This window comes from Myiozetetes cayanensis, unplaced genomic scaffold (assembly GCF_022539395.1).
Source record: "Myiozetetes cayanensis isolate MyiCay16 unplaced genomic scaffold, myiCay2020 scf17, whole genome shotgun sequence".
In the NCBI taxonomy this organism is placed as follows: Eukaryota; Metazoa; Chordata; class Aves; order Passeriformes; family Tyrannidae; genus Myiozetetes; species Myiozetetes cayanensis.
The window spans coordinates 1787459-1813711 of record NW_026087378.1 but is presented as its reverse complement, the minus strand read 5'-3'; the positions used below and the strand labels follow the sequence as shown (position 1 = coordinate 1813711).

Below are 26253 nucleotides of genomic sequence, written 5' to 3'. Positions count from 1 at the left end.
CAAGGGGATCCTCCAGACATCTGCCAGAAGCCACATCTACCAGGGAAACAAATTCAGCCTTCTCAGAAAGCACTGTGTAGGAGGAAGGGATTTTTCCCTCCACAGGTGGGGATAAAAGATGAAATGATATTTCCCTTCCTTAAAAGATACTTGGTGGGATTTTTTTTAAGATAGACAGACAATGCAATTGATGTGGCATGTTTTGAAATAAAATCAAGTGTAGCCAGGAAATGCAGCCCACAGACACCAGAACACTTAATGTGCTGCCTCTGCTGCCGAAAACAGAATCTGATAATCATGTTAAGAATTTTTATTCCACACATACAATTTCCTTTTCTTTGGCAACAGACCTCCTTATTCTGCTTTTACTACTGCAAACAACAATAATAATAGATTGTTATGGTGCTGTTTGTTCCCCCCTACATTAACTGTAACAACACAGAGATACTTGTGTAAACTAAATCCAAGAAAATTTTCCCACAAACTTTATTTTTACATCATTTAAAAATAAAAGCCTATAAACACTAACAGTATTTCTTGCATAAGACATTTTATAACTGTCACATCATTTTCTCCCCTTGTATTTCAGCATAACGCCCTCTCACCCTTTGCTGCTGCTTCAGATCTCTTTTCAGCTGAACTTCTCCAACTGAACTACTCCAACCAGCCTCACAGTTATCCCTCCTGCCTGTGCACAGGATGCCATCAGGCAGAGTTACCTCAGCACATGCACTGCAGCTTTCCTAATTCCTGCCAGGATTAGGCTGGGCAAGGCAGGACTATTGGCTTCTGACTTTTTAACCAAAAGCACATTTCTTTCTCAATGAAAAAAGCCCACTGAACAAATTAATCTCTCCACTGACAGTGATCATAAGCACTGAGCGACAGTGTTGCACATCCAAAAGCTCTGCTGGCAGAGATTGCCACTAGCCAGACTGTGGGTTAGTTGTGCCACAGTTACACCTCCCATGGACATCCACAGTCAGCAAGTGTAAACTCACTTGCTCCATTTTGGCTAAATTTGTCATAAATTATTTTAAAAGCGGAGTTCCTTGGTGAAGTCACAGCATAAATTGTTATGTGGATCCTCAGAATTCAGCCACACGTGTTACTGTTTAAACAGGGCAAGCCACGTCTCACTCCCCCTGTCATGCTCTGCTATGGACGCAGAAAGTTACTGGGAGTCTGTGCCTTCTCCTTCATCCCAGAAAATCTCAAACCCCAAACCCAGGCAAGAGGGTAGGTCAAGGTTCCAGCCTTTATTTCAAATGTAAAATCCAAAGGATTTCCAAAGGAAATCAAAAGCAGGTCATGTATTATGTATTTGGAAGTTATATAGGACTTTCGTTTAAGAAAGGAGACTCAGCTCTTGCAATATGTTGAAATCTTCAGAAACATTTTTTCAGGATATTCTCTTGTTGATCTCAATATGAAACAGCCTGCAATTTAAACAAACTGATGGTAGTGAGCCAAGGTTTTTTTCCCCTCCTATTTTGCTTTCTGGTGCACTCAAAAGTCAAGGGTGCACATTTTAATCCAGTGCTTTATGACTCAGACTAACATAGACATGCAGACCCCTGGAGTTAAACTCCTACAGAAGATCTGCTTTGAATAGCTCTGGATTTGCACTGCAGCAATTTGATGGTTATATAAATGTGCTAGCAGAAAACTGCAATACTTATACCAGTGGTACAGTTTCTGAACAAACACAATTTTACTCAGAAAAAGTACCAATAACACACTTTTCATGCACGCACAAGAACAATTCACCACTGTTAAACCTCTCACCACATTATCCAAAGCATGGCAGCATTTTCTAAGCATTTCATTCTGAAAGCACATTTAAATGCAGGGAATTTGAAGAAAAAAAAAAAAACACAAAACACTGAGCTTTTAGGGCATAAGAGCTTGCCAAGAATCAGGAGGATCTGAGCTGCAATATTTGAAGAAACCAATTGCTGCCAGTGAAGGCCAGGCCTCTGTCAGAGCTGGGGGGTGCAGGGGCAGCAGCTCCCCAGCTTGCTGGGCTAAACATGATGGATGGAGGCTGCAGAAGGGCTGGAAGCTGGACATAGTGAATAACAGAACTATCCCTGAGGGTGTATGGGCAGAGAGAGTTGCAAAACTTGTATATGTGTACATATATACAAATAAAATACCACGGATGAAGCTACAGACCCCCTGCCCAAACAAAAAAAAAGAGGGATGTGGAGGGAAGATTACATTTTAAATGCTTTTCAGTTCTTAGCCAAAGGAAGATGATGTCCATGGCATCTGATACACAAAGAAATTCTGGTATGAACAAAAAATATACGTCTAAGTTTAATGCTTGGAGTCAATTTATTAATATACAGAGTCAAGAGTGAGTGTCAGTTACCTTAATACAGACACTGAATAGTGTCCAAAACAACCCCATTTGCTTCCTGAAGTTTTTAGACTCTAGGTTAAATATCAGATTGGAAATTGCTTTTTTATCCTGTGAATGCTGCTGGGAATGTTCAAGTCTCAATGATGACAACAAGAAATTACCAAAGCAAAAACTGAAAAAACCCAAACAAACAAACAGAAAAAATCCCCCCAAATATGTGTTCAGTTCTCATAGAAAGACATCCCCTTCCTACCTGGAAAAGCTTCTTGGAAAACATGGCTGGAGATGGGTAAGTGGCCAGGATGGCTGCCACTGTGGGAATGGCCCCAGGGCTCATCCAGCACCTTTCACACACACTAACATTGCCCATAAAAAATTTAAAACTATGCATAAAAGATGACAGCTGTTCTTTTTCCAACTGGTCTATTTTCGTACCGAAACCACTTGGACTGGAGGTGATATAACCAGCACAAGGTGCCAAAGCATCATGTAACAATTTGAATCACTTGGACTCCTTTTTGTACTGAAATGTCTATTCAGCCATAAAGTCAAGCTCACAGTGGCAATCTGTGCTAAGAAACTGGAGAGGGAGAAATCAGTTCTTGGGCAGTAATTGAAAAGGCACAAAGCCTGTCCTTTAATGCCTTTAAATATTTCATACAAAATGCTACATCACACAAAAAAAGATGACAATCTTACGAAGCTATAAAATTAAGTTATACTCTGAAATTTTTGGATGCAGATACCAAATATCCTAACAGTTTGAGTCAAGTTTAAGTTCCTAAAAATGGTGGTCTAGAAAAGAATTGGACTGTGAAAGAGGAAACATCCACAAGGCATGACTTTTAAGAGCTTCAATTACAGTTTCTTGAGAAGAACCAAAATTCAAGTGTGGATCTAGGCACAAATCTGGATCTTGAACTTTCTTAAGCTGTGGTAAATTTGGACTCCAGATTTTGCTGTATTTGCTGTACAGATCACAACCTACATGTCTGACACACAGACACATGAATGTGTTTGAGGAAAGGGAAGGCCCTAAAGTTAAACATACTTTTAGTCTCTATTAGTGCTAATGTCACATTTCTCATATTTACTCAAACTTTACCAGTCTTTGAACATTTGATTTGATAGTATTCATAACCATTTACTTTTTCTAAACTATCAGATCTGAAATGCAGAATAAGTCCTGTATTTCATCTGCAACTAAAATAACCTCTACAGAGCTATCCCTTCTCTCAGTGGGAAAATGGCCCTCCAGAGAATTAAGCAGGGTGTAAAACTTCCTGTGACACAGACCCAGGTAAGCCTAAGCTTTGATCTAAATTCTTTCTCTCCTTTATTATCACAGGAAAATTCACTGAAGCCCGTGCTAAGGGTCAGTGTGTAAAAGAGTGGATTTCCAGACAAGCAGGAGCATTTGCATTCTCAGGCAGATGATTCTCATCAGATATCTCACTCCAGAGCTTCCCTTTGATCAGCAGCAACACAGGCAAACTGAAAAATGGTCCTAAACTCTTGCAATATTCTACATGTACCATAACTAACTGCTCTGAGCATATTTATGGCACCAATTTGCATGGCCCAGGTACGAGCCACTATTTTTAGTCACAAGTCAAAAGAAATCACAAGTGCCTTGGGAGATGGAAAGGAAGGTTGAGATTGGTGGTAAATACCTCCAGGTAGATGGGAAAACTGATGTGTCAAGCACAGGAGCCTACCACAAAGAACAAGACACAGAAACGGGAGAGGGAAGGTTTGTGAGGAGAGAAAGAGAAATGGCCAAAGTAACGCAAATATTAGTATGCACTAATATAAATGGAAAGAAAAACAATCACTAACAATGATCTATGGATGCAGGTTTTCCTAACAATCCCACCAGTGCAATCCTATAGCTCAGTGTCATGACAACATTTGGAGCCCAAAGATGACATGATGAGTACATATTTATTCTAAAACACACCACGCTCATTATGTTACAGCTTGTGCACACGCCGTCCACATAATTGCCTCCAGTGTTTTTCCCCAGTGCAAAATATTATTTGCTGTAGGTCCATAAAAGCAGCTGGATGCTGTCAGATAAGACTTTATTAGAAATAGACTATACTTTTGTGGGAAAAAAAGAAAAAAAAACCAACAAACTAGTGTTCACACACTGAGGTAATAGATAGAAGGAAAAAGAGCATGGGAAGCTTGGTTCAAACAGATTGGGGGAAAAAAGTAGAAGGAAAGGAAAGCCTAAAACACTAAGCAGCAGTGAGGCGAAGTTCCAAACCAGCTCATTGCATGAACGTTTTACTTCTGAACATCTGGACTAGAAAACTGAGTGTGGCCAAAAAACCCAAGACTTCTCTTCAGGGCAAGCAGTGGGGGAAAAAATGCAGGCAGTTTGTAAATATACAGCGAAGGAATTTGCAAGAAACAACAAATTATTTTCGTACTCCCAAGAAGCTGGAACAAAGCTTGCCCATGACGATGGTGTTTTGTGAAGGACTAAATGGGAATTAGAAATTTCTTGCATCATCATCCCTCTAAAAAGCCAGGAGACTTAGTGGTCTTTTCAGCTCTGTTCTAGATGGAAGCCTTCCCTGCCAAGGTAATCCCTCCTCCCAGGGGTGGTACAAACCAAACACAGGGATGTCTCCTGTCATTCCAAGCTCCAAATATGAAGGAGATAATGGTTTTCACATGCCTTGTCTACATACACATCCAAACCAGAAACTCTGGAAGAAAGCTGGAAGGAGTGAGCCTGTGTCTCTAGTCCACCATGCAATAAAACTTTGCTGGTGATCTTTTTTGCTGAGCTTAGGTACAGTGAAATTTGACCCAGAAAGGGTAACGTTTTCCCTGTGTGCCTGTGCAAGAGATATGTTCGGTTTTGCACATTGCTATTTAATAGCTGTTACGAGGAAAGGATTCCTGTTTTAAGACTATTTTAAGACCTCTAAAAGAATTTAAAAGAACTTCTGAGAAGGCTGTATTCAGCCACAACAGACTGGTTTAACTAGATACGTGGCAGCTCTTTTCCCTTAAGCCATGTTGTATAAAAACACTGCAGTTTAATAAAAAAGCACTGCAGCTCATGCGCCCGGTAAATGAACACGTCAATAGTGGAAGTTTATAAATGTCAGGCTGGTGACATTCGTAAAAGTTGCACTAAAACGCTCCCCTGAATGCTATCCCTGCTCAGGTCTCCTGCAGGGAGGGGGCTGTGGGCCGCCAGGACAGGAGGGGTTTCATGTCCTTGCTGTCCCCTTGTCACCACCTCTGTCCTCAGCGGCCGTGGGGTCGGGCGAGTGCCTGGTGGGAGCACAGGGACCCAAGGACACTGCCCAGAGATCCTGAATGTGGGAGTGAGGAAGGAGAGTGGGGGCACTGGTAACATGGGAAGGGATTTTAGTGTCTCTGAGCACCTCTGAGGGCTGTACCAGGGAGGAAGGTGAAGGCAGCCCTGCTCTGGAGGCTGCTGTGGCTCTCTCTAAAGATCTTCTGCAACAGGTACCTCAGGAGCATTCTGGTTTCAAGAGCTAAACAGATATCCACTGCCACCACAAAACAGCCTCTAGAGGATACTCCAGGCTCAGGAGACGTTTCAAGGAATTTAGGAGTGCAAGAGGTGCAGTTGCACAGCAGATGCTGTTTATCACATCAGCAATAGCAATTCTCAAACACAGAACAATTAAAACGTGTAAGTTCACACTGGTAACTTAGAACCTGCATGATATAGTCCTTTCTAGATGATGGGCAACATCTTTATCTCAATCTGGACGCAGAAGAAAGGCAAGTAAGATTGATTATTTGTTATTTACTTGCTTCATTCTTGCCACAGTTTCCACAAACACATGAAAGTTCTTGCTTCAGTACCTGCAGCCCATCTTTTGGTATAGATACAAATAAGGAGCTCAATTTTTGTTGGTTGAGAGTGAGATCAGGATTGAATTTTGAGACAGCTGGGACAGATTCAAGGTTATATTTGCAGAACATGAAATATTCAGAGCCAGGCAGTCCGTGGCTGACTGTGTTCTGCTGACACATTTCTGGATGGAAAGCAGAAAGCTGCACTAGAGTTTTGCACAGCCAAGAGGCTCCTACTGAAGAAGACAGTCACGTAAACTCCTATGAACTCAAACTGCTCAGTTCCAGGCTATTGCCTCATTTGCCAAGAAACAGTTAAGAAATATAGCAGTCTTCAAGAATGTGAGATTAATTTCACTCTTTTTGTGAAAATTACGTTGTCAGTGTATCAGATAATATCAGTAATACTCAATATGCAAAATTCAAACATAAAAATTCCTCAGTGTGGCAGTGGAAATCAAAGCAACATCTGTGATATCTTAGTGTTGGCAAGTCCCATTTGAATGCAATGAAACCTGAACAAGAGCAGAGCAGAAACCACCTTGCAGACTTCTTACCACCGATGGCAATATGTAAGGGATTACAGGCCAGGATGTGGCTTTTAATGCAAACCACTATTAACCATGCCCTGGTCAATGGTGTTCCAAGGATGTATTCATTAATGCAAAATTTCCATGTTAATTTGAGTTCCCACAAGCACTTCCAGTACCCTTCTCATTCAGCAGCAAAGTCTTATATTTGACTACAACACTGGTACAAAAAGTAGTGTAAACCCCATTCTCCCACTGTGAAGGGAGTAAAAATAATCCTAGATACTAGAAAATAGCAGAATCAGATTTTAATTCATTATAAAATTCACTGAACATACAACTAACTCAACTAATTATTTTCACATAGAAATGTTGATGAGATTGTAACAAGTTTCAGTAACGACTCACCTGGGATAGATTTGAATAAGGGCCTAAAGGGGAAAAGCTCAGTATTTCTACTGCCAACTGTTTAAGCCAAGCAGTTCCACCAGTGTATTTTCTTTCCATGGAAAGAAAATCCAGTATAAAGCAGACCAAAAGACAACAAGGAAGATGGTTCTCAACTAGGATGAATTTACTTTACCATATAATCTAATTGTCTGTTATTTTAGCCATTTCATGAGGTTTGGAGAAAAGAATTCCTTGTTTCCATCACCAGCTTACTTTTTCCTTTTTTTTTTTTCAGTCTCCTCAGAGGATAATTAGCTCACAGCTGCGTAACTCAGGAACTTATTTCCATCATCCCTTCAAACTGCCTGTTGTGAGCTTGGGCTTTGCACAAGTGCTACAGGATTACTTGATACTAATATATGCATTTGCTCCCTACACCCAGAATTAATGGGTACAAGGACAGATAAACCCTGTTCCCATTACAGAGCAATTTATTCAGTCAAGGGACAAATAAGTATAGAAATTACGGTCAGAACATATGGGAAGCACCAAAGCACAAAATCACTGAAGTCAAAGGCAAACCCCCAGGGACCCACAAAGCCTCAGTATGATGTAATTTCATGAACTTCTGATGAAAAGGGGCGAGGTAAAAGGTAACTTACAGCTCAGTCACGTCCTTGGGAATTCCTTTGGGCAACATCCGCAGCCCTTTGTTGCTGCAGCGAACCACGGAGTCCACGCAGGTACACTGGGAAGGACAAGGAGGTGAAAGCAAGCAGCTGCTCTCATCATTACCTGCACAGAGACAGAGGTGGGATACGAGCAGTTCAGTTTTCCAGGCCAAATCGTCGTCCTCTGAAGCTAAAACTGCCGACAAGGACCAAGAAGAGGCATCTCTGAATCCACGGGAACCTTTGGGTCAGCCTTCAGACAGGTTCTTCAGGCAACATGACCACATCATACACTGAACAGCCACATTTTTAAGGAGAATCTACTTTGTAATTCTGCAAACCGCAGTCCAATCAGTTGTGTGAATCCCAGGTCCTTCCCCCACCCACAATGTCCCAGCGAAAATGGAGAACTTGACCATTAATTTAATGAATTATGATGAATTTAAGACCACCATCTAAGATGCCCTTAAATTCATCTAAACAAATTATATTCATTACCTACCCTGCTTTAGGAAGACTTTTTTAAAATTCAGCTTTCAGATGTTTATTTTTTTTACTTTTTAAAGTCGGCCTGGCACTTTGTTTATCATCTGAATTGTTGTTTTTGACAACGATAGCCAGGCAAACAACAACGTGAAGCAGAATACTCCCAACTGCTGGCAATCCATCTGTGCACACATAAAAATATCTACTTTCTCCAAAAGCGGTTTCCAAGGTCCATAAACAGCAGATTAAATCTTTTAATTGAAGAACAATAGGGTTTCTGCAGAAGAAACCAACCCTTTGAAGCTGAGAACATTAAAGCGTGGATTTTCCCCAAAAGCAACAGGCTTTGCAAAACACAAGGCACATGCATGGGGCAGGATCACGATGCACACGAAAGGAAACACTTAGTGGCACATTCCCGGGATGACAGGGAGAGGAACCACCCGACTGTGTGTGAGCACAGGCAGCACAGACACGGAGCACGCAGCCTGCTGTTGTTGTGTGCCGTCCGGTCCTGCCTTTCAGCCGCTGCAAGGACTAATTGAGGCAGATCTGTTCCTTTCTTCTCTCTGCTGGAGGCACCCACAAGCACTGAGGTTAAAGAACAAGACTGAAAGCCCTGATATAAGATAACAGAATGACCCCCGAACTGCACGGGTAGGGAATCATTTGCATTCAGGGGGCTGGGGAGGCACCACCAGCCTAGAAGTGAACAGGGAAGACTTTTTATTTTTAGTTTTCTCCCCAGCTGAGCTTAATGACTGGAAACAAAATTCAAAGTCCTTCATAAACCTGCAGAAAGAGCATGCTTGTTCAGCCCATTTAATTTTCCCCTGTGTTCTGCATTTCACACCCTGCCACCACCTGCCTTCCATTCCCCACGGCTCTGAGTGACTGAATGACAGAGAAAGATCCCAAGTGTGGAATCATCACATCTTGGGCACGAGGAATTGTTTTTTTTTTCCTCACAACTGTGAAATGTCATTTTGGGGACCAGGATTTTTTTTTTTTTCCCCCCCTTCCAAACTAAAAGTAAATTACTCTTTAATGACTGAACTTGGGTCCCTTGAGCTTTGAGCTCAAGTACCTGGGGCTGTTGCCAGATTGTTCAACTAGGATAGGAATTAATTTTTACTCTTAGTAAGAAACTTCTATCACTCTTATGGTCTCTCTAGAGCTATGACTAACTGCAACTCCAGCCTATCTGGTCTTAACATGCTACAAGCCAAGTTAGCAGTGCAGTCATCAGGCAATATTCTCCTTACTATTTTCTCTAAAATATGCTTGATCAGAAGTCAAAAAAACTACCTGGAGAATGAAAGAAATGTCAGGATATTTTCCTTTAAATATAGACCCAACAAAGTATTAAGCATCACTGCATCATTTCAAATAATATCTAAGTTTTTTAATTCCCTGCATTCATACCTGTTACTGGTGACCCTGAACAGTATCCAAAACCAAAAGACTTGCCAAGCAAGCACCATTGTCACTTCAGAGAGTGTTAACTAAGTGTATAAATAAGGAAGTGGAAGGAAGGCCCAGGTTTATACATAGGACTAGACAAAGCAGAAAATTTATCTACAATAAATTCATTTTTATATTTAGGTGCAGATAGTATAAATTCACTAACTGGAAACCAAGACTAAAAATAAACTCCTGATAGAGAACAATGATCATCTCTAGGTGGCTGTCTTGCTCATCACTAAACTGAAATGTTTTTCCTGCAGTACTATTTGATATGAAGGGACATTCTCACACAGAGCTGCCAACATCATCACAAATGCCAAATTAAATTGGATTTTCTTACCATCACAGGTGAAGTCCTGGACATCTACATCTTGGATTGGAATATCCTTTAAGAAAAAGGGTTTCAAGCAGCGTGGATTTCCACTGACAATTCTCTTCTTCCTCAACCATTTTCCCAGCCAGGCCAAATGGCAGTTACAGTTAAAGGAGTTAGCCAGCAAATTACTGCAGGGGAACAAGACACGACTGCATTACACATGAACATACAGAAATACTGAAATAACTACACAAGGATGAGGGGCTCCAAGTCCAGGCTCTTCCCTGCCATCTGTTTCTGTGAGATCCCTCCTGTATCCTTCAGATCAGGGAAGTTCTATGCAGGTTTTATACTAGGACTAGGATTGTAATTTTTATATATCTATAGATATATTTATAAAACAAAGTACTTAATGTTTCAGTTGTAAAAAAGAGGAAGCTGCCTATGTTATGTACAGAGACAGGGAGAACAAATAGCCTCAGTCTGAGGTTGCCTCACTGAAGAAAAATGAGCTGTCAGAGCCCCTGTATGGAAAATGAGGTATCTAAACTCACACTGATGGAATTTGCACGTCATGTGTGAGTATGTCAGAGAGTTATTATTTTGGTAGTACAGAAAGAAAGATGATAATGAAATTTCTTTAAATCAAGAATTTCTTTCAAGTCAAGAAATTTTAAGGCCCAAGAAACAGGTACTTCAAATGCAGGTGCAGTAGCTGAGGACTCTTCACTTGCAACACACTTTCACAAACCTAAAGATGAAGTCAAAATCACACTAGGATTTCAGCCAAGCAATTCCTTCAGAAAACAAGAGTGCTGAAGACAAAAACATATGGCTCAATTGAGGTGTGGCAGCGAGAAAACAAACCCAAACCAACTCCTAAATTCTATAGGTTCTAGGCCAACTTCACAGAGCCACAATATGATTTACAGCTGCTCTTGGCACTGCAGAGCAGCCCATTTCAATCAGTGCTGGCCTGGAGCTCTGGGCTGTAATCACACGTGGATCTAGCACAGGCTGTTGGACATTGTGGAGAAGGAGAGCTTGGGGAAGCAGAAAACTCAGTATAATGTTCAACAATAACAAAACTCAACCTGCTCCATGCTGAGTAGGATTCAAACCTGCTGCAGAGAGGAGAGAGAACCAAGAGGTTACACGGGAGCTTTCAGACAGGAGGTGCAGAAAAGCCCTGAAAGCACGACTCTAATTCTAGCTGCTTTCCTTCTGAATTGTTTTCCTTTTTCTCTAATCCATAATGGGACCACATGCAGGATGCCTTGTGTATTTTCCACGCTGATATACTTTGGCATGAACGGAGTGCTCAAACCAAACGCCTGAACCGCCAACGCTGAGGGAGCCAACGCTTCAAAGGCCGTTTGTTCCACTGGTGGAAGGGAGTGGGATCGTGTTCACAGAACCACCTCAGTGACACAAATCCCCAGAATTAAATAATCCAGCACTGGAAACAAACAGCAGGTGTGTATAGTCAGCTTTCTGGAAAGCCAGCAGCTCTGGGTTGTAAAGGACATTTTGCACATCTAGAGAGCATCTTACTGACACATATCAAAAAGCTTCAGAAACATTCCATCATTTAATTGAGAAAATGCTCCAAAAATAGTAATTATCCCTGTCTAGAGAGGAGAGACTGCTTTGATTTGATATGCTGCTGAGCAGCAGTAACTATCCACAAACCCTCATTTTCTTCTTGGCAAACACAGGTTAACATATGACCAAATTCATTAAATCCCTAGGTTAGAATTTGGATTATGCTTTCCTTAGGAAATAAGAAAGAAATAAATGGGTTGCTACATATAAAATTAACAAATAAGCAAATCTACCATTCTGAAATTCAAATAACTCTGGGCAAAAAGGACAAATTTATCTTGTCAGCAATTGCACACGTCCTCCTGCTACTTTTGCCACATCTAAATTCTATGCTTTTCCAACTGCAGAGCAGTGATTTTTTTGCTTTAATGCAGTGTACATGTCTATACATAAATGCTCTTTCCATGGCAAATCTGTGATGCGACTTTTGATTAAAATGTAAGATCAAGACTCTTTTCAAAGTATCACATGGGAAAAGAGATTCCCTACCTGGCTTGAAATGTAAGGTCTGGAAAGGCTGATTATATGCAAAAGCTTTACTGTCCAATCTGGCTATTCAAGTGGAGTTCTCAAATCACCAACAGTAATGTTGGGCAGACAAACTGATGTAAAAATTCATCATTAATAATCAGAGTTCCTACACACAAGATGGGGATTTAACCACTTAAACAGAAATATAGCAATCAAACTTCTAGAAGAGATGTTGTACTATCAGTAAATTCAGGAGTGTTTACTCAAGGACACACACATATTTTTAAAATCAAGGGGAAATAGAAGTCTTGAGGAATGAAATATGCATATCCTACTACAAGTGTCTCTTCAAAATTGCAAAGAAGCCATAGAATATTAACTATTTAAATGGATTCTAGTGACCTGTTAAAAAAACATGCTGAAACACATCTGGATGTTTTTTTTGAAGTTAGGCTGGAAATATATTCTGGAATTCAGATTAAGTTTATACTAGAATAGTGGCATGTTATTCTGATGAACCAGTTATCATTCTGGCATTAGCTCCATGCAGCTATTAGAATAATAATCCATGGAAAACCAGTTCTGCTTGCAAATATGTCCACTTGGCTGTGTAAGGACTGAAAGACCTGACTGCACTCTCTGAATGCACAAGTCCAAGCACACTTCAAATTAAGATGTTACAGTAGCTAGTTTGACTAATAAAAAATAAAAACCTGCTATTTTTTATCAATAACTTACAAAATAGATGTTCTTCCCCTATTGGAAAGCATTAGTCAGGGTATTATTGTCAGAGTTGTCCGTGTTTTGAGAATATCAATGAGGCTGAGTCACAAAGAGTAAGAACAAAAGGAGCAATATTTTTTAGTGCTGTAAGTATGCCAATATAAAAATGGAAATGGAATTTTGCATGAATTTTTGGCTCATATTAATAGATGTAAAAATAAAGCCATTACAATACCCAATTAACTCCCAGAGTGTGGGTTGAACAGGAAAAGCAGTCATACTATCAAACTTCAAGCAGTGTTGTCATCTAATATATCCACCTACAACTGGTGGGAAATGAACACAGCTGAATTTTGCATTTATATGTGAAAAATCACTATAGCCTTAAACCAATGCCTAAGGAAGCCAAAAGCACACCTCTTCTGTCTGTGGATCAAACACAGAACGAAAATGTGGCAAAGAACAAACTTTTTCATCAAGACACAGCCAGGAACCAACAGGATTACAAGTCAGTGCCAAAGCAATGCATTCTAATTAGCAGCAGCTTTAATTGCTCTTGCTAGAAAGTGCAATAATCTCTTTTCCACAGCTGAAAAAATAAGAAAATAGGTTATTAACAAAACATGACAAACACAATTCTATGCAAGGCTTTATAGACTGACTCATAGAGTCCCAAGTACAAAAGGAATCATGGAAGGAGGCACAGAGACCACTGTACAACTGCAGCACAGTGAGAACAAGCTTTCAGCAACTACCCCTTGCCTTGACCACTGACTTGAAAACAGTCAGTAAAAACAATCTGGTTGTTTTTCTCTTTTTGTCCATCAATTTCAAGGAGACTTTTGGGATCACAGAATGTAAATGGATGAAAAGTCTGTGTTCCTTATGCTGCACGGAGCTAATGCCAAAACGATAACTGATTTTCTGGTGAAAAGTTATAACAACAAAACGAAAGTGTGAGCAACAAAGCAGCTGAGATTCAACACTTCTTTCTTCCCCCAAACATGATGGAGAATGTTTTCCAAACCTGAAATGCAATAGCACCACTAGTTTATTTTGACTGGACAATCAGGCTGTATTTTCAGGACAGACAACTTCCATTAACAGCAACACCAGGGTCCCCACTCACAGCTGGAAACAAAGGGCAGACTTTCTTTCCATAGCTATCAGTCTGCACTTTATTAAAATGTTCACACTACAAAAAGCATTTAAAAGTATGTAAGAAACATTCCTCCAAAGGAGGAATGAGAAGTGTAAGAGAATTAACAGAAAGCTCAGGTTGGGATTTTCAAATTCACATTCAGTAAGACTTGACTGTTCTGTGTTCTTCACTTGTTCTGAAAATCCAGGCATTAGCTAGTAGATTTCTTCTGATATTTAGCTAATTTAACTGAAATCCAAGAAAGCTGTTCTCACAAAATCAGATTCTACTGAAACTAAAGCAGCTTCAGGGAGCTGAAGTGCATGATAAGCTACATCCTTCTGAATCTGCAGAGGTTGTTTCATGTGAACTTCTGCAGCACATTGCACTGGGCTAGGACACAGCAAAACCCACAGTCATCCTGCCTGAGGCTGCCAGCCTCCAAGCGTTGTCAGCCACTCCAGCTGAAGCAATTCAAATGTTTTTCTAAATCACACCTTGTATCCCCCCAACCCGGGACAGAGTTTTCTTTCCCTGAACAAGGTTTTTGATATAAGCTGAAAGGTTGTCTTTTCAAAAGGAAAGCACAGGGTAACAGCACCATGGCATGTTTGTACCATAAAAAGATGACTTACATTGTAGACAAGGAGACCAGTGTGCTGAAGGCTCCAGGGGTGATAGTGCTGATGTGATTGTCATACAGAGAAAGGAGCCTCACTGAGCTCAGGCCAGCAAAGGTGTCGTTGTTTATACAGCTGATAGAGTTGCTCCTCAGCATCCTGCAAGGATTAAAACAGGGAATTAAGAACCACTGGGAGGGGGTATAATTGCAGGATAGGAGGTCCTTTACCAAGGGCATCAACAGATGCTTTGGAAAGCACTCTGTTTTTATTGATTGCTGAAGGAGAACCCAGCCAGAGGAGGGCTAGATTCATGTAAACATGGTCTCGTGAATTTAAAACACATCTCTTCCACACCACATTAGAAGCTGATGGGGAGATCCACATCTGAATGCAGTATGTTATTACAATTATAACTAGTGACAAACTTGGAACAAAAATTAAAGGCTCAATTTAGTAAATATCAGAGTCAGGATAATCATAAGTCAGGACATATTTCAGAATTCAATTGAGAAAGACTGCCAGAAGTGTGTGACAGTAACAATACTAGTTGCATTACTTCTGCTACCATCATGGATGTTTTTTGTAATCCACACTGCAAGAGTATGGAAGGGAACGGCATCCTCAGCAGAAATCAAGGAATAGCTTAGGAAAGATTCCCAGACGTAGCACAAGCTCTGAAATGTCATTATCATCATTAATTGAGAAGATGAAAAACAGTAATCATCCTATAAAATGATTTTTGCTCAGTGCTTGTACCAGATGAATCAGTGCTGTGTTTTGGAAGAGACATCTCTCGGAGTTGTTATGGTAACAATGAACTCCACGACAGAGCCCAATTAATCTGAAAGACTGGAGTATCTTGTTTCACTCCATTGCAAAAAAGGCTCGTGTGTATTTGTTACACTGTGTGCCAATCAATATCTGGGTCTGTAAACACCACTGCACTGTTGTGATTTTCCTACGTAGGTGAAATATTATTTAGTAATTAAAGCAAAAATCCACAAAATACATGCAGCTCACGCTGCTGTTCCAGTGAATTGATCCTCCAAATTGAGGAGGGTTAAACATCTTGGTATCAAATTCATGCAGTGGACAATGAAAATTCAGGCTCCCTGAGGAGTCTGGATTTAAATTTCAGATTGGTATCTGCCATTGGGCATTTAAATGCTACATCAGTAATACCTGAAAAACACCAAACAGAGATTAAACATGGCTGGGAAGAAATTCAGTGCCATCAGGCTTGAGGGCTGAACACGATGTTGCTGTTGTGTTACTGCTCTCTGTGCAGCTTCCATCAGAGGCACCACGGTCTCAGAAATTTTGGGATTGCAGCTGGGGTGAAACTGTGTCAGGAAAGACTCACAGGACACAGAGACACACAGCTTACACGTGGAGTACTGAGCTGTCTGAAAGCCAGGTCAAGACCACGAGCTCTGCCATGAACAGGGCAGTAAATGAGGGAAGCAAGGCTCTCAGTGGCTCGCTGGCAGTAGGAAACATTTCCCCAGCTCTGTAGGTAACGTAGAGCTGCAAGACGGGAAGGCCAAATTTGGACACCAAAATGGTTTGCACAGTGATTTATTACATTTCAGGAACATACAGTCTTTTAAAAGCTGGACCTTGACCCTTATGAATACGGACCCTTTGCAAAAGATTACTATTCTAATGCTGAAAGAAAGTCAATTAATGGATAGCAACATATGCCCCTCAAGCCAAACTCTTTGGTTTCATATCACGGTTCACCATGCACTGTGTGCCCTTCCTGAAAGAAAACTTATACTCACAGATCCTCATATCATGCTGTGTATATTTAGACTGCTTTATCAGCTGGGGGAAATGTAGGTCAGGTCAGCAGGATAGCTTGAATGTTAAGTATCTTTTTATTAAAAAATGCTGAATTTTGTTTAGGAGCATTGCCACGGGCTGCTTTATGATATAAAAATTAATTTAATATCTGTGGGCAGTATTTTCAAATCCCTTAGTAAAGTGCATACATTAAATTAAAGAACAGATGGCTGTAACCAAAAAAAAAATGTTAAAGGAACAGCCAAAGTTCCATATTTGTCATTACAGACCAAAGTCCTTGAAATGAAACTTGAATTTCTTTTTATGCTTGAGTAAGGGCTGAAGTAATTGTGCCATACCTTGCAACTTAAGAAGCATTTGTGGCTAATGAATAAATTGCAGATTTTAATTGCATTTTGATTCCTAGAGTCTATTTACTGACAGCCCTCACTTAGTCAAGTGCTTGCTTTCTAGAGCAGGGCAGACTATGCAAGAGGGGTACTTTTCACTTCAGAGTGAGTGCCCACTACCTTTGTCAGCTCCTATTCCACTATGAGGTTTTTTAAAAGCAGATCAACAATTCCAATTTGGGTGGAGGAGGAGTGGGAGGATGGACTACGAGAGAGAACACATTCCCACGTGCCTTGTTTCCACAGGAAATAACAAAATTACAGAAGCATTCAATGATCACAAGTGCACAGATTTAGCACACGCCAGGTTCACCTTCATTTTGCTGCTCAAAATTCTTGAAAATCTCTTTATTTTACAGAAATAGCAGATAAATCTCAAACCTGCCCAGAGCTAGGAATATACTGAAGGCTTCATAACCATGCTATAAGACCCAGCAGTAGCACTTGTGGTCTAGTAGCAGATATTTTAGCAGGAATCACTAACCTTGGGCACTCCCACTGCACTCAGAAAGGAACAAAGACACATCTTTGCACTTACAAGGTCTTGAGCCCTGTGAGGCCTCTGAACATCCGCCCGTGCACTGATTCCAGCTGGTTCTCCGTCAGAATCAGTTCCTGCACTCCTGAGGCTCCATCAAACGTGCCTTCTCGGATCTCCTTGATCTTATTGTTGCTCAGATTTCTGGAAGGACACGACCAGTCACAATGAGAAAATCAGTGGTGTTCTATTCCAAACATACATCACCACAGTGGAAGGAGGAGGATAGGAAGAATCTGTGCCTTTTTAGTGCTTATCTAAAGAGATATTCATTCAGCAAGGAGAGCATCCAGAAACTACATCAAAAGCACGGCTAATCAGATACATCAAGATAATTTAAATTAATGGAATTACCAGCTCTTTAACATCTCATGTGGTTCTTTCTTATATGTGTCTCAGAAATGCAATAAGTGAGAGTTTCTAACATCTGATTCATGTCCATGAAGTTATGGGCAAACCTTGGGACTGTGCTCTCATCTGGTGAGGATCAGGTAATGCTACTACCATTGAAATGGTGTCACACGTGGAAATACAGACCTCTTTTATTTAATGTCCCATGTATCTGATACAAACTCTAGTATGTGCACGTATGAACTCCCAGGCACTTAAATCTAAACTGCCATTCAAAATGAAATGAGTATCACTTAACCGTCAATTCACCGCCACTGCAATATATAGAATTATTTTCTAAGTATTTACTCTGCCTATACCACCTCAAGATGTTTGCTTATAGATCAGCATTGGAAAACTCTGATGTACAAAGTCAAATGAAGTTCTCCTGAAATGCAAAATTAATCTTTTGAATATTTCATATTTGTGAAAACCCCGGGGAACAGACAATTTCTGAATGATAAAAGTGCCATTAGAGATGCATAAAAATAAATGGCATTTAATTATTTAAAACATTTATATAGAAGGCCTTAAACACGTTAAAACTTTGGGCCTCAGTCCTTTAAGTGTCTCCCATGATGTCCTGTATAGATTGTGATGAATAATCCTATTTGTTTGGGTCTATGACAGGAAACACTATTCTTTGTTTCACTATCCACAACAAAAGAGGGAAAGCACAAGACACGTTCTTGCTCCCAAGAAGATGCCAAATTCCAACACCATTACTCATGCTGAATAGCACATTATTCCAGAAATGATCCCAGCACACACACAGCATGAGTAATAGTTTCAAAATTCAATTCCAGGTGATATAAAACAAATGACAAGGTATCAGATTAACACCTGGGCTACTCTGCTCAGAAGAACTGGCAATCTTACTGGGATAAAAGTTGACAGAAGGCATGGCAAGAGACAGCTTGGCCTCAGATAGAAATAACAGGGGTCTTGCTCTTTGCAGAAGTCATCTCTTAATAAAAAAAAAAAAAAGAAAAAAAGAAAAAAAGAAATTGAGTCTTGGAGATATGTTTCATGTGGGAAACTGGAGTACACTGGTTTATGTCTGCTGAACAACTGTCAGAGAGTGGGCCCTACAGCATGTGGCCCATCACCTCTTGTGCATTCTGTGATCAGAAAGAATAGGAGCATGCCAGCAATCAGCCAAAAATAACATAAAACCATATAGAAATACTTACATGCAGATTTTGCTTTCCAGAAGTTTAGTGCTTTGTGCTAACGCTCACATGAAGAGTTTATGTTCAGTGTCAGAGCAAGTCAAGGAAGGATATTCTGACATATGCATTTAATTTTGGGGCTCAGCTATTTCTCTAGTGGAAATGTTTATAGCTCAGCATCTCTTTTGAATGCTGGCATAAATACATGCTCCCACAGATCCCTTTTCCTGGTAAAGATCATGCCACAACGCATATTTGCAGAAAAACGAATGAATAAATAAGTAAATGTTTGTGGTGGGAAGGGAGGGAGAGTTACTTTATTAGACAGACTTTGACTTTCAAGTCACAGACTGCACACTGACCTACACTTGTAGTTATGAAGTTTTACCATCTAAAAGACATTTAGTTGCATATATTAAAACATGGATGCGATTTTAATGGTCTATTAGATGCTGAAGGCAAGAAAGAGCAAATCTTGGAGACAGAGGCTGGTCACCATCTGCAAGGGAATTGGCACCTTCATACATTGCAAACCATCTGAATTTTAATTGCTGCCACAGAACTTCTGATAGGCAACTTCACTCATTTGAGTTAATAATGCCTGATCAGATCAATGACACAAAATTGTCCAAAAATATGCCAGCAGTCTCAGGAGAAGCCAATTATATATACCTTTCCCATGCAAAAGATTTGAAAAGCCAAGATTAAATGCTACAGTGAAATCAAAGTTGCAAGGCAGAGAAAAGACAAACTCTGCAATAATAAATAGGTAAAGATGACACTGCCCTGCCATCCTGCTTGGAGTGTTGTCAAAGCAGATGTTCTGCCAGTCTGGATTTTGTTATTTGTCTTCTTGAATTAAAGTTTCCCCGTATCAGAATGTCACAAGAAAAAAAAGGGTAGATGACAACACTCATTCACCAAAAAAAGAGTTTCCTCCTAAAGTCTGAACAGCTACAATAATAAACATGAGAAATCACACACTTTTCAGTCTGCAATTACCAGCAAAAATAATCAGCTGATACAAAGCCTGAAAAATGAAAGCACTGGAAACTTTTCCTGCTCTGCAACTCAGAGACCTCTAATTCTGTCCTTCCCAGCCCTAAAAGAATCTTTCAAATGTGATCATCACATTTGACAAGGAATTGTTTCGGCAGAAGAAAACTACTGACAGACTTCATAGCAAACTCCCACTTCCAGAAAAGCCCCAGCCTCTTGCAACACTAAGCTTTTATAAGGAATTCTTCTTGTAATACTGGAAGACAATGGAAAAGAACGTGAGCCTTGAGATTCCTGCCCTCTGGCACGACCCAAATGGGAACCTGTAGTCAACCTGGTCATTCCCAAAGGCTTATTGTAAGGACTCCCTGATTTACCCTGGTGATAACATTTAATCCTATTTCCAGACTTTTATTTTGGGCAAGAGGTCAAAATAAATTTTCAGAAAGCCTGGGTCTACTTTATGGGGGGCTGTGAAAAGGAAATGAACAGATCAAGAAGCTATCAAGGTGATGCTGTTCACACAGCTCACTTTTCAGTCAGATTTCGTTTACTTTATGGCTAAAGTTTATAATAATATTATTTCTGTTGATCTCATAAGTTCAACACAGACCAAGCTGGATTCTATTCAGAGTTAACAGAAGCAATCCTGCTGTACCTGCTGGGTCAATGGTAACATTCCAGGGTGGTGTTCACTGCTGAGTTACTGACACACCTTCCCATCCAGAGGACTGCAAAGGCTCTGCTTGGTCTCACCTCAAACCCTGTATTTTTGTCATAAAAAACAGCATGTTCTGAGTGGGATTTCCCTAGAATATTTCTGTCTGCTGGTGATGTGTTTGGAATCTTCAAGTATTTGCCAGGAAGAAAAGCCCAGTGCTGTTGCATTCCTCAGCATGATGCTGAGAAGGTTTTACAGACTTCACCAGCAGTCTGGCTGGTTTTTATAGTGTGAGCTGTTTTCAGAAGCAGGATGGCACTGAAAGTCTTAAATACTACAGAGAGACAGTGAATTGCACCCAGTGACACTCCTACACTCATTCAGCAGAGCAGATTGATGGCCTCACTGAAGAAAAAAGGGAGGTGCATGAGGAGCCCAAATGCCACGAACCACAACACACTTTGCAATATGATTTCCAGAAAATAAAGTCTGTTTCTGTATAACAAGTGACAGCTGACTGCAACCTCATTTGCCACGGAAAAATTCACGCTCAGGGGAAAGAACAGCAGGTAACATCTTTTTCCAAGGACACAAACTACTTCTGCCTCCCTGGGAAACTTGAGATTCTGGTTTCGAAACTGACTTCAAGTCTGCAAACTTTATCGTGATTCAATTTTATTTGACATGCAAAATGCTTCAAATCCTGGTCTCACACTGTCTTGACACTCCATACAATTCAATCCAGCAGAAATACTTACACATTAAGCTTCCAAAGGCAATTACATCCTAGAGGTGGGTTGGCAGTACCAGCTATTGCCAAGACAGCCTGACACTCCTTATTATAAGACCATATTATATGTTCACTTTGTAACTAAGCAAGACTTAGCAGGATGAACTGTTAGATGACCCTTTTGGTTTCTGAGGTAAATATTTTTTATTGCTCTTGTCCTCAAGAAAAGAGGTCAGTCCCCTTTCTCCCCAGCACTGCATGAAGGGTGGCAGTTCACCTTTATATTTCGAATTTGAGCTCATCGCTGATTTTTTTCCCCTGAAACAGCTGCTGGGATCTCACTGGGAATGGTCAGTCCCACTGATTTCCTGTGGGCATGAGCAGGCTCTGGAGATGAGATAATGTCTGGGGGCTGCAGCCTCTCCCTGTGGGTCAGCATCCCATCTCAAGCAAGGGTTTCTGTTCCCGCTGAGTTGGGTACTCAGGGTTTTTTCTGTGGCCAGAAGACCCCTCCAGGCTCCCACTGCCACAGGAGTCCACAGGCACTGGAGGGTTTTTTCTCTGATTAACAACTTGAAGTAGTCCCAGGAGTTATGGAGTCCCTGGTGTTTGCTTCATGCTGAATTTGGTACTTGCTGCAAGCAGAAGTCCAAACTTGTGGATGGTGATGTCTCCCCTCACCCTCCCTGATGAGAGACCTTGGTGTGCTGAGTGAGAACATCTCCCACTGGAAACACAATCACCTGTGAAAGGCAGAGCCTTCCAGCTCCCAGGGCTGGAGGGAAGCAGGTCCTGGAGCCTTTCTATCCCATGGGGATGGGATACCCCCAGAAATCCAAGTCACGGAGCTGCTCCCACCCTTCAAATGCTCAGAAACACATCCTTGTATTTCTCCTGCACTTCAAGCAGATTCAAAGTGCTCTTTTCTAACCACCCTGCAAAATCCTAATGGCACAGTCCTTGGAGCCTGGAAGTGACTGTGATGGGACTTCAGCTTTCAGAGACAAGGCTTCCCTTTACACTTGCAAGGTGAGGGGAGGCAATGTGGTAAGAATGCAATGAAAGCAACACAGAGTTCTCTGGAGAACCCAAAAAATTACTTCTGGACTGGGTTAAATCTGTCTAGAAGAATCTACATCAGGCTTTTTATTCTACTGTAAAAAGCATCACCCACAGAGATGAATTCAAATTTAGGTTAGGAAAAGAGCATTATGCATATGAGATTTTGCAGCTAATTATTGTTGATTTTTTTTTTTTAAGGTATATGCAGACAGGTTAACCTTTTAAAAACCAGCAGGGTAATTTTAGCTATTTGATTCCTAAATAAAATGTGGTAACACTTTGCATTACGAATCTCTGACCTTTATATTTCTACATCAGGAATTCAGTTTTGTTTTGCATTAAAATGTATTAAATCCTGGGCTGACACATCCTACAATAAGATTCAGCTTAGGAGGACTATTTACAGACAAATTGCACCACAAAAGCTAATTACATATCAGAGGTGGGGTTGGCAGTACCACTTCTTGCAGAGGTGGTCTGACAATTCCTTTTTCTTTTTTTTCATATTTGCTTTATAACACAGACAAGATTTAAAACAATGAACTGTCAGATGTCCTCCTCACGTTTAGAGATGGATACTTCTTAGTTTTGGTTTTGCTTTTTTTTTTTAAATAAAAGAAGGAAGCTCACCTTTACCAGGAAATAAAGTTAATAAAAATAATGTATATCCCACAACTATGATAATCTTATCTCAATGTCAAATCTATGACTGCTTCCCTCTGAAATCTTACTGGAAAACCCAAGAGACTGTTGTATGGCACAACACAGCTACAGACACGGACACCTGACAGAGTTGAGGGACAAAAGGACAAAGGTGAGAACACAAGCAAAGTCTGAAATCCTTCTTAGGGTCAAATTTACAACCCACCTCAGGGTGTTCATGTTATAAACCAAAGCTACACAAGCGTAATGTAAGATGGGGAGGCACTAAAAGATGAAACACCCACCAAGAGGAAGGCAGAGATAATTCCTCTCTCCCTGGAATTATGCTGGAGCTGTGCCAGCCCCAGTGGAACCACGGCACTCTCAACTGATGTTTCATTGTAAAATTCCTTGACACGGATCTGTCACTAGTCCTAAACTGAATTACAACTGGAGGGCAAGAATTCAAAGACCCATTCAGATATCCAGATATTCCGATTCATTTCAGACAACAGAGTATTACAGAGGAAAAATAAAGAAAAAAAGAAAAAAAAAAAGGGATTTAGGCAAATGTTCTGCCACTGCAAAGCTCTGAGCTGTTTTCCTAAGCCTAGGAAGCAGTGCAGTTTCCAGACAGATTCCTCCACCTGCCTTTAACATTTGAACAGACAAGGAATACGATCAGACTGAGTCAATATTGTCAGTCAAATAGTGGTAAAGAGTCTTGTCCCTTATACACACTAAAAAATGGGGACTGGATTAATATTCTTCCTCTTTAATTTACTAGCAGTAATAAGACCCAATTAAGACCACACAAACCACATTTCTGCCACACACAGATTGAGACAACGTTTCTGAGGTTTAGGGTGGACTTTTGCCATGTGTTTGACCTGTGCCCACACACCTCAGCTCTTAGCACCTTCCAAGGGCAGATAAAAAATTCTTTCACAGGGAAAAAACTCTTAAAACAACTCCCACAACAGTTTTGTGCTGCATTTATGCCTCACAACAGAGGCCCATCAAGGCATCCCTGAGTGATGGGTGGGAACGTGAAGGGCAGCACCATAACTTGCCTGCAGTCAATTTTAAATGAAACCACAGAAATTATTCCAGCTATCACACCTTTGCAGTTTTCCAAATATAAATCCTGAAGGTTTGATGAGGACAGGTGCTCTCCAGTTTGTGTACACACTTACATAACATGCATTTTTCATTGCCATTTACTGTCTTCTTCCAGAGGGAACAGAGCACTTCAGCAGCGTCAATGACCTTTCTAAGTGCACTGCAGCTTCAAATTATGGATCATTCACCAAATACAAGGCTAATGTTTATGATTAATTCCCCAAGTCTGGTGGTCTGTACTTGCACAAATATAACCTCCCTCCCAAACCTGCAGTGCTGCATCTGAAACTCCTGCAGAAATAAGACTGACAAAAGAACCCTACTACAGTTGCCTCCAAGGATCCCTGAGATTCACATGGATTCAAATGGCTGGGAAGCTCCAGCTGGCAGAAACCACGTGAAATGAATGCAGAATAAACAGCCTGGCTTGGTTGGTTACCCTAAATTACTTTGATTCAGGCAATAAAATCTTACTAAAGGTAAACAGTTAAATGAGACATTAGCATAGGGTCAAAACTTCAAATAACTTCAGAAAAAATCCATTTTGAAGACTATCAGGAGGTATGTGACATATTATCCTCTTCCCAAAACACATCTCTTATTAAATATATATACTGCACAGTGCCAGGACTAAGGCTGTCAACAGAATTACACAAATACATTTGAATGACTGATTTCTAAGTTTGCTAATTGATTCTCCTCTCCAAAACAATGATGATTGAACAAAGCTGCCATCATCTATATGTTGCAACATAATTTTCCTTTGACTATTTGAAAAAAATACCCCAGTTGGAGTCACGCAATACACTCGAAAGACCAAACCAAAATGCTAAGCTTTGTCGTCCTCTCTAACAATAAGCATATCTGAATAAACTCTGGACAGAATTCCTGTCAGTCTCTATGATTCAAAGACTCAAAGAAATATAGCCCAACAAACTAATGAAATGTCAGCCTAGGGATCTTCATCTGTCCATGTGGCTTAACTGTGTCTGTCCATCTACGAGGCAACTCGTTCAGTTTCTTTAAACTCACATTAAAAAAGGGATTTCTACCACTGCAGCACTGAACTGTAAAAAACCACCGCTTCCTCCTTCCTTATAATCCAAGGCACTGTGTGTTCCAACATGCAAGCGACTCAGACTTACATTTTCCTGAGGTTGGGCAGTTTCTTGAAGAGTCCAGTGGCTTCCAGAACAGCAATGTCGTTGTCATTCAGGCGCCTGATGGGAACAAACAGAGGGATTTGGTACTTCACAGATGCCTGCAGAGATATCTCTGTGCCACACAGGGAACCATGACCTTTGTTAAGCAAGGCACAGTCTGCCACGTCTCTCAGGCTCCCACAGTTAAAAGAATTTAGCTTTGAGGGGAAGGGAACATAAAAGAGCATCTTGAGCAAAAGCTTAGGATGCCTTTAAGAGCGTAATGCCAAAGGACAGCGTCAGAGTGGCTTCATCTTCTGAGGCCCGGGATAAGGAATTATTGACCTTATCCATTACACACAACCTTGTTTGCGTGACTGAATCTCCCTCAGCGTTCTGCTGCACAGGACATGCAAGTGGAGATGTGGGCCATGCAAACAGAAGGGATCTGATTTTAGGTCCTTTCCTGTCAAAGTCTACTGGTCTTCAAAGTTAATGTGAAGGCCACTGTCCTGGCAGGCTTGGGATGCAAAATTCTTTCTCTGATTACACATAGCTCCATTTTGCTATGGAGAGGCTTTGCTGTGTTTCTGGAGGTCTCTCATATTTTTCTATCTTAACTCCAGACCAAAAATTTTTATGGGGGTTTAAATAGAATAAGTAGGATAAATACAATGCTAACACAAAAAGAAAATTCTGTTTGAAGTGGATACTAATGCAAGAAAATAACCAGATTCTTCAGTTACTAAGTAATAAACATGTTTTCTCAGACTCTCTTTAGCAATGTATTATGCTTGGAATTCTGAAGAATCTCAAAAAGCAAATAAATTGCATAAAATTACTTGCAGCTTAAGAATACATTAGTTTTAGTGAGAGCCATTTCACCCAAGTAGCCAGCATTGCTGAGATGGAACAAGCTCCTGATCACAGGTTTGCTCAAAAGAGTTAAACCATTTC

General features: G+C 40.6%; 1 protein-coding gene across 2 annotated transcripts in view; it reads right to left on the bottom strand.

Moving 5' to 3' along the window:
* The window catches only part of SLIT3 (slit guidance ligand 3), a 472700-nt gene that overhangs the window by 85963 nt on the left and 360484 nt on the right, over positions 1–26253 (bottom strand). For both annotated transcript variants that reach the window (XM_050312542.1, XM_050312543.1), the window contains 5 exons: positions 25300–25374; positions 17377–17520; positions 14656–14799; positions 10105–10268; positions 7803–7935 (listed from right to left, as the gene is read on the bottom strand). In XM_050312542.1, coding sequence (XP_050168499.1) covers positions 7803–7935; positions 10105–10268; positions 14656–14799; positions 17377–17520; positions 25300–25374 — 660 coding nt within the window. The remainder of the gene's footprint in view (positions 1–7802; positions 7936–10104; positions 10269–14655; positions 14800–17376; positions 17521–25299; positions 25375–26253) is intronic.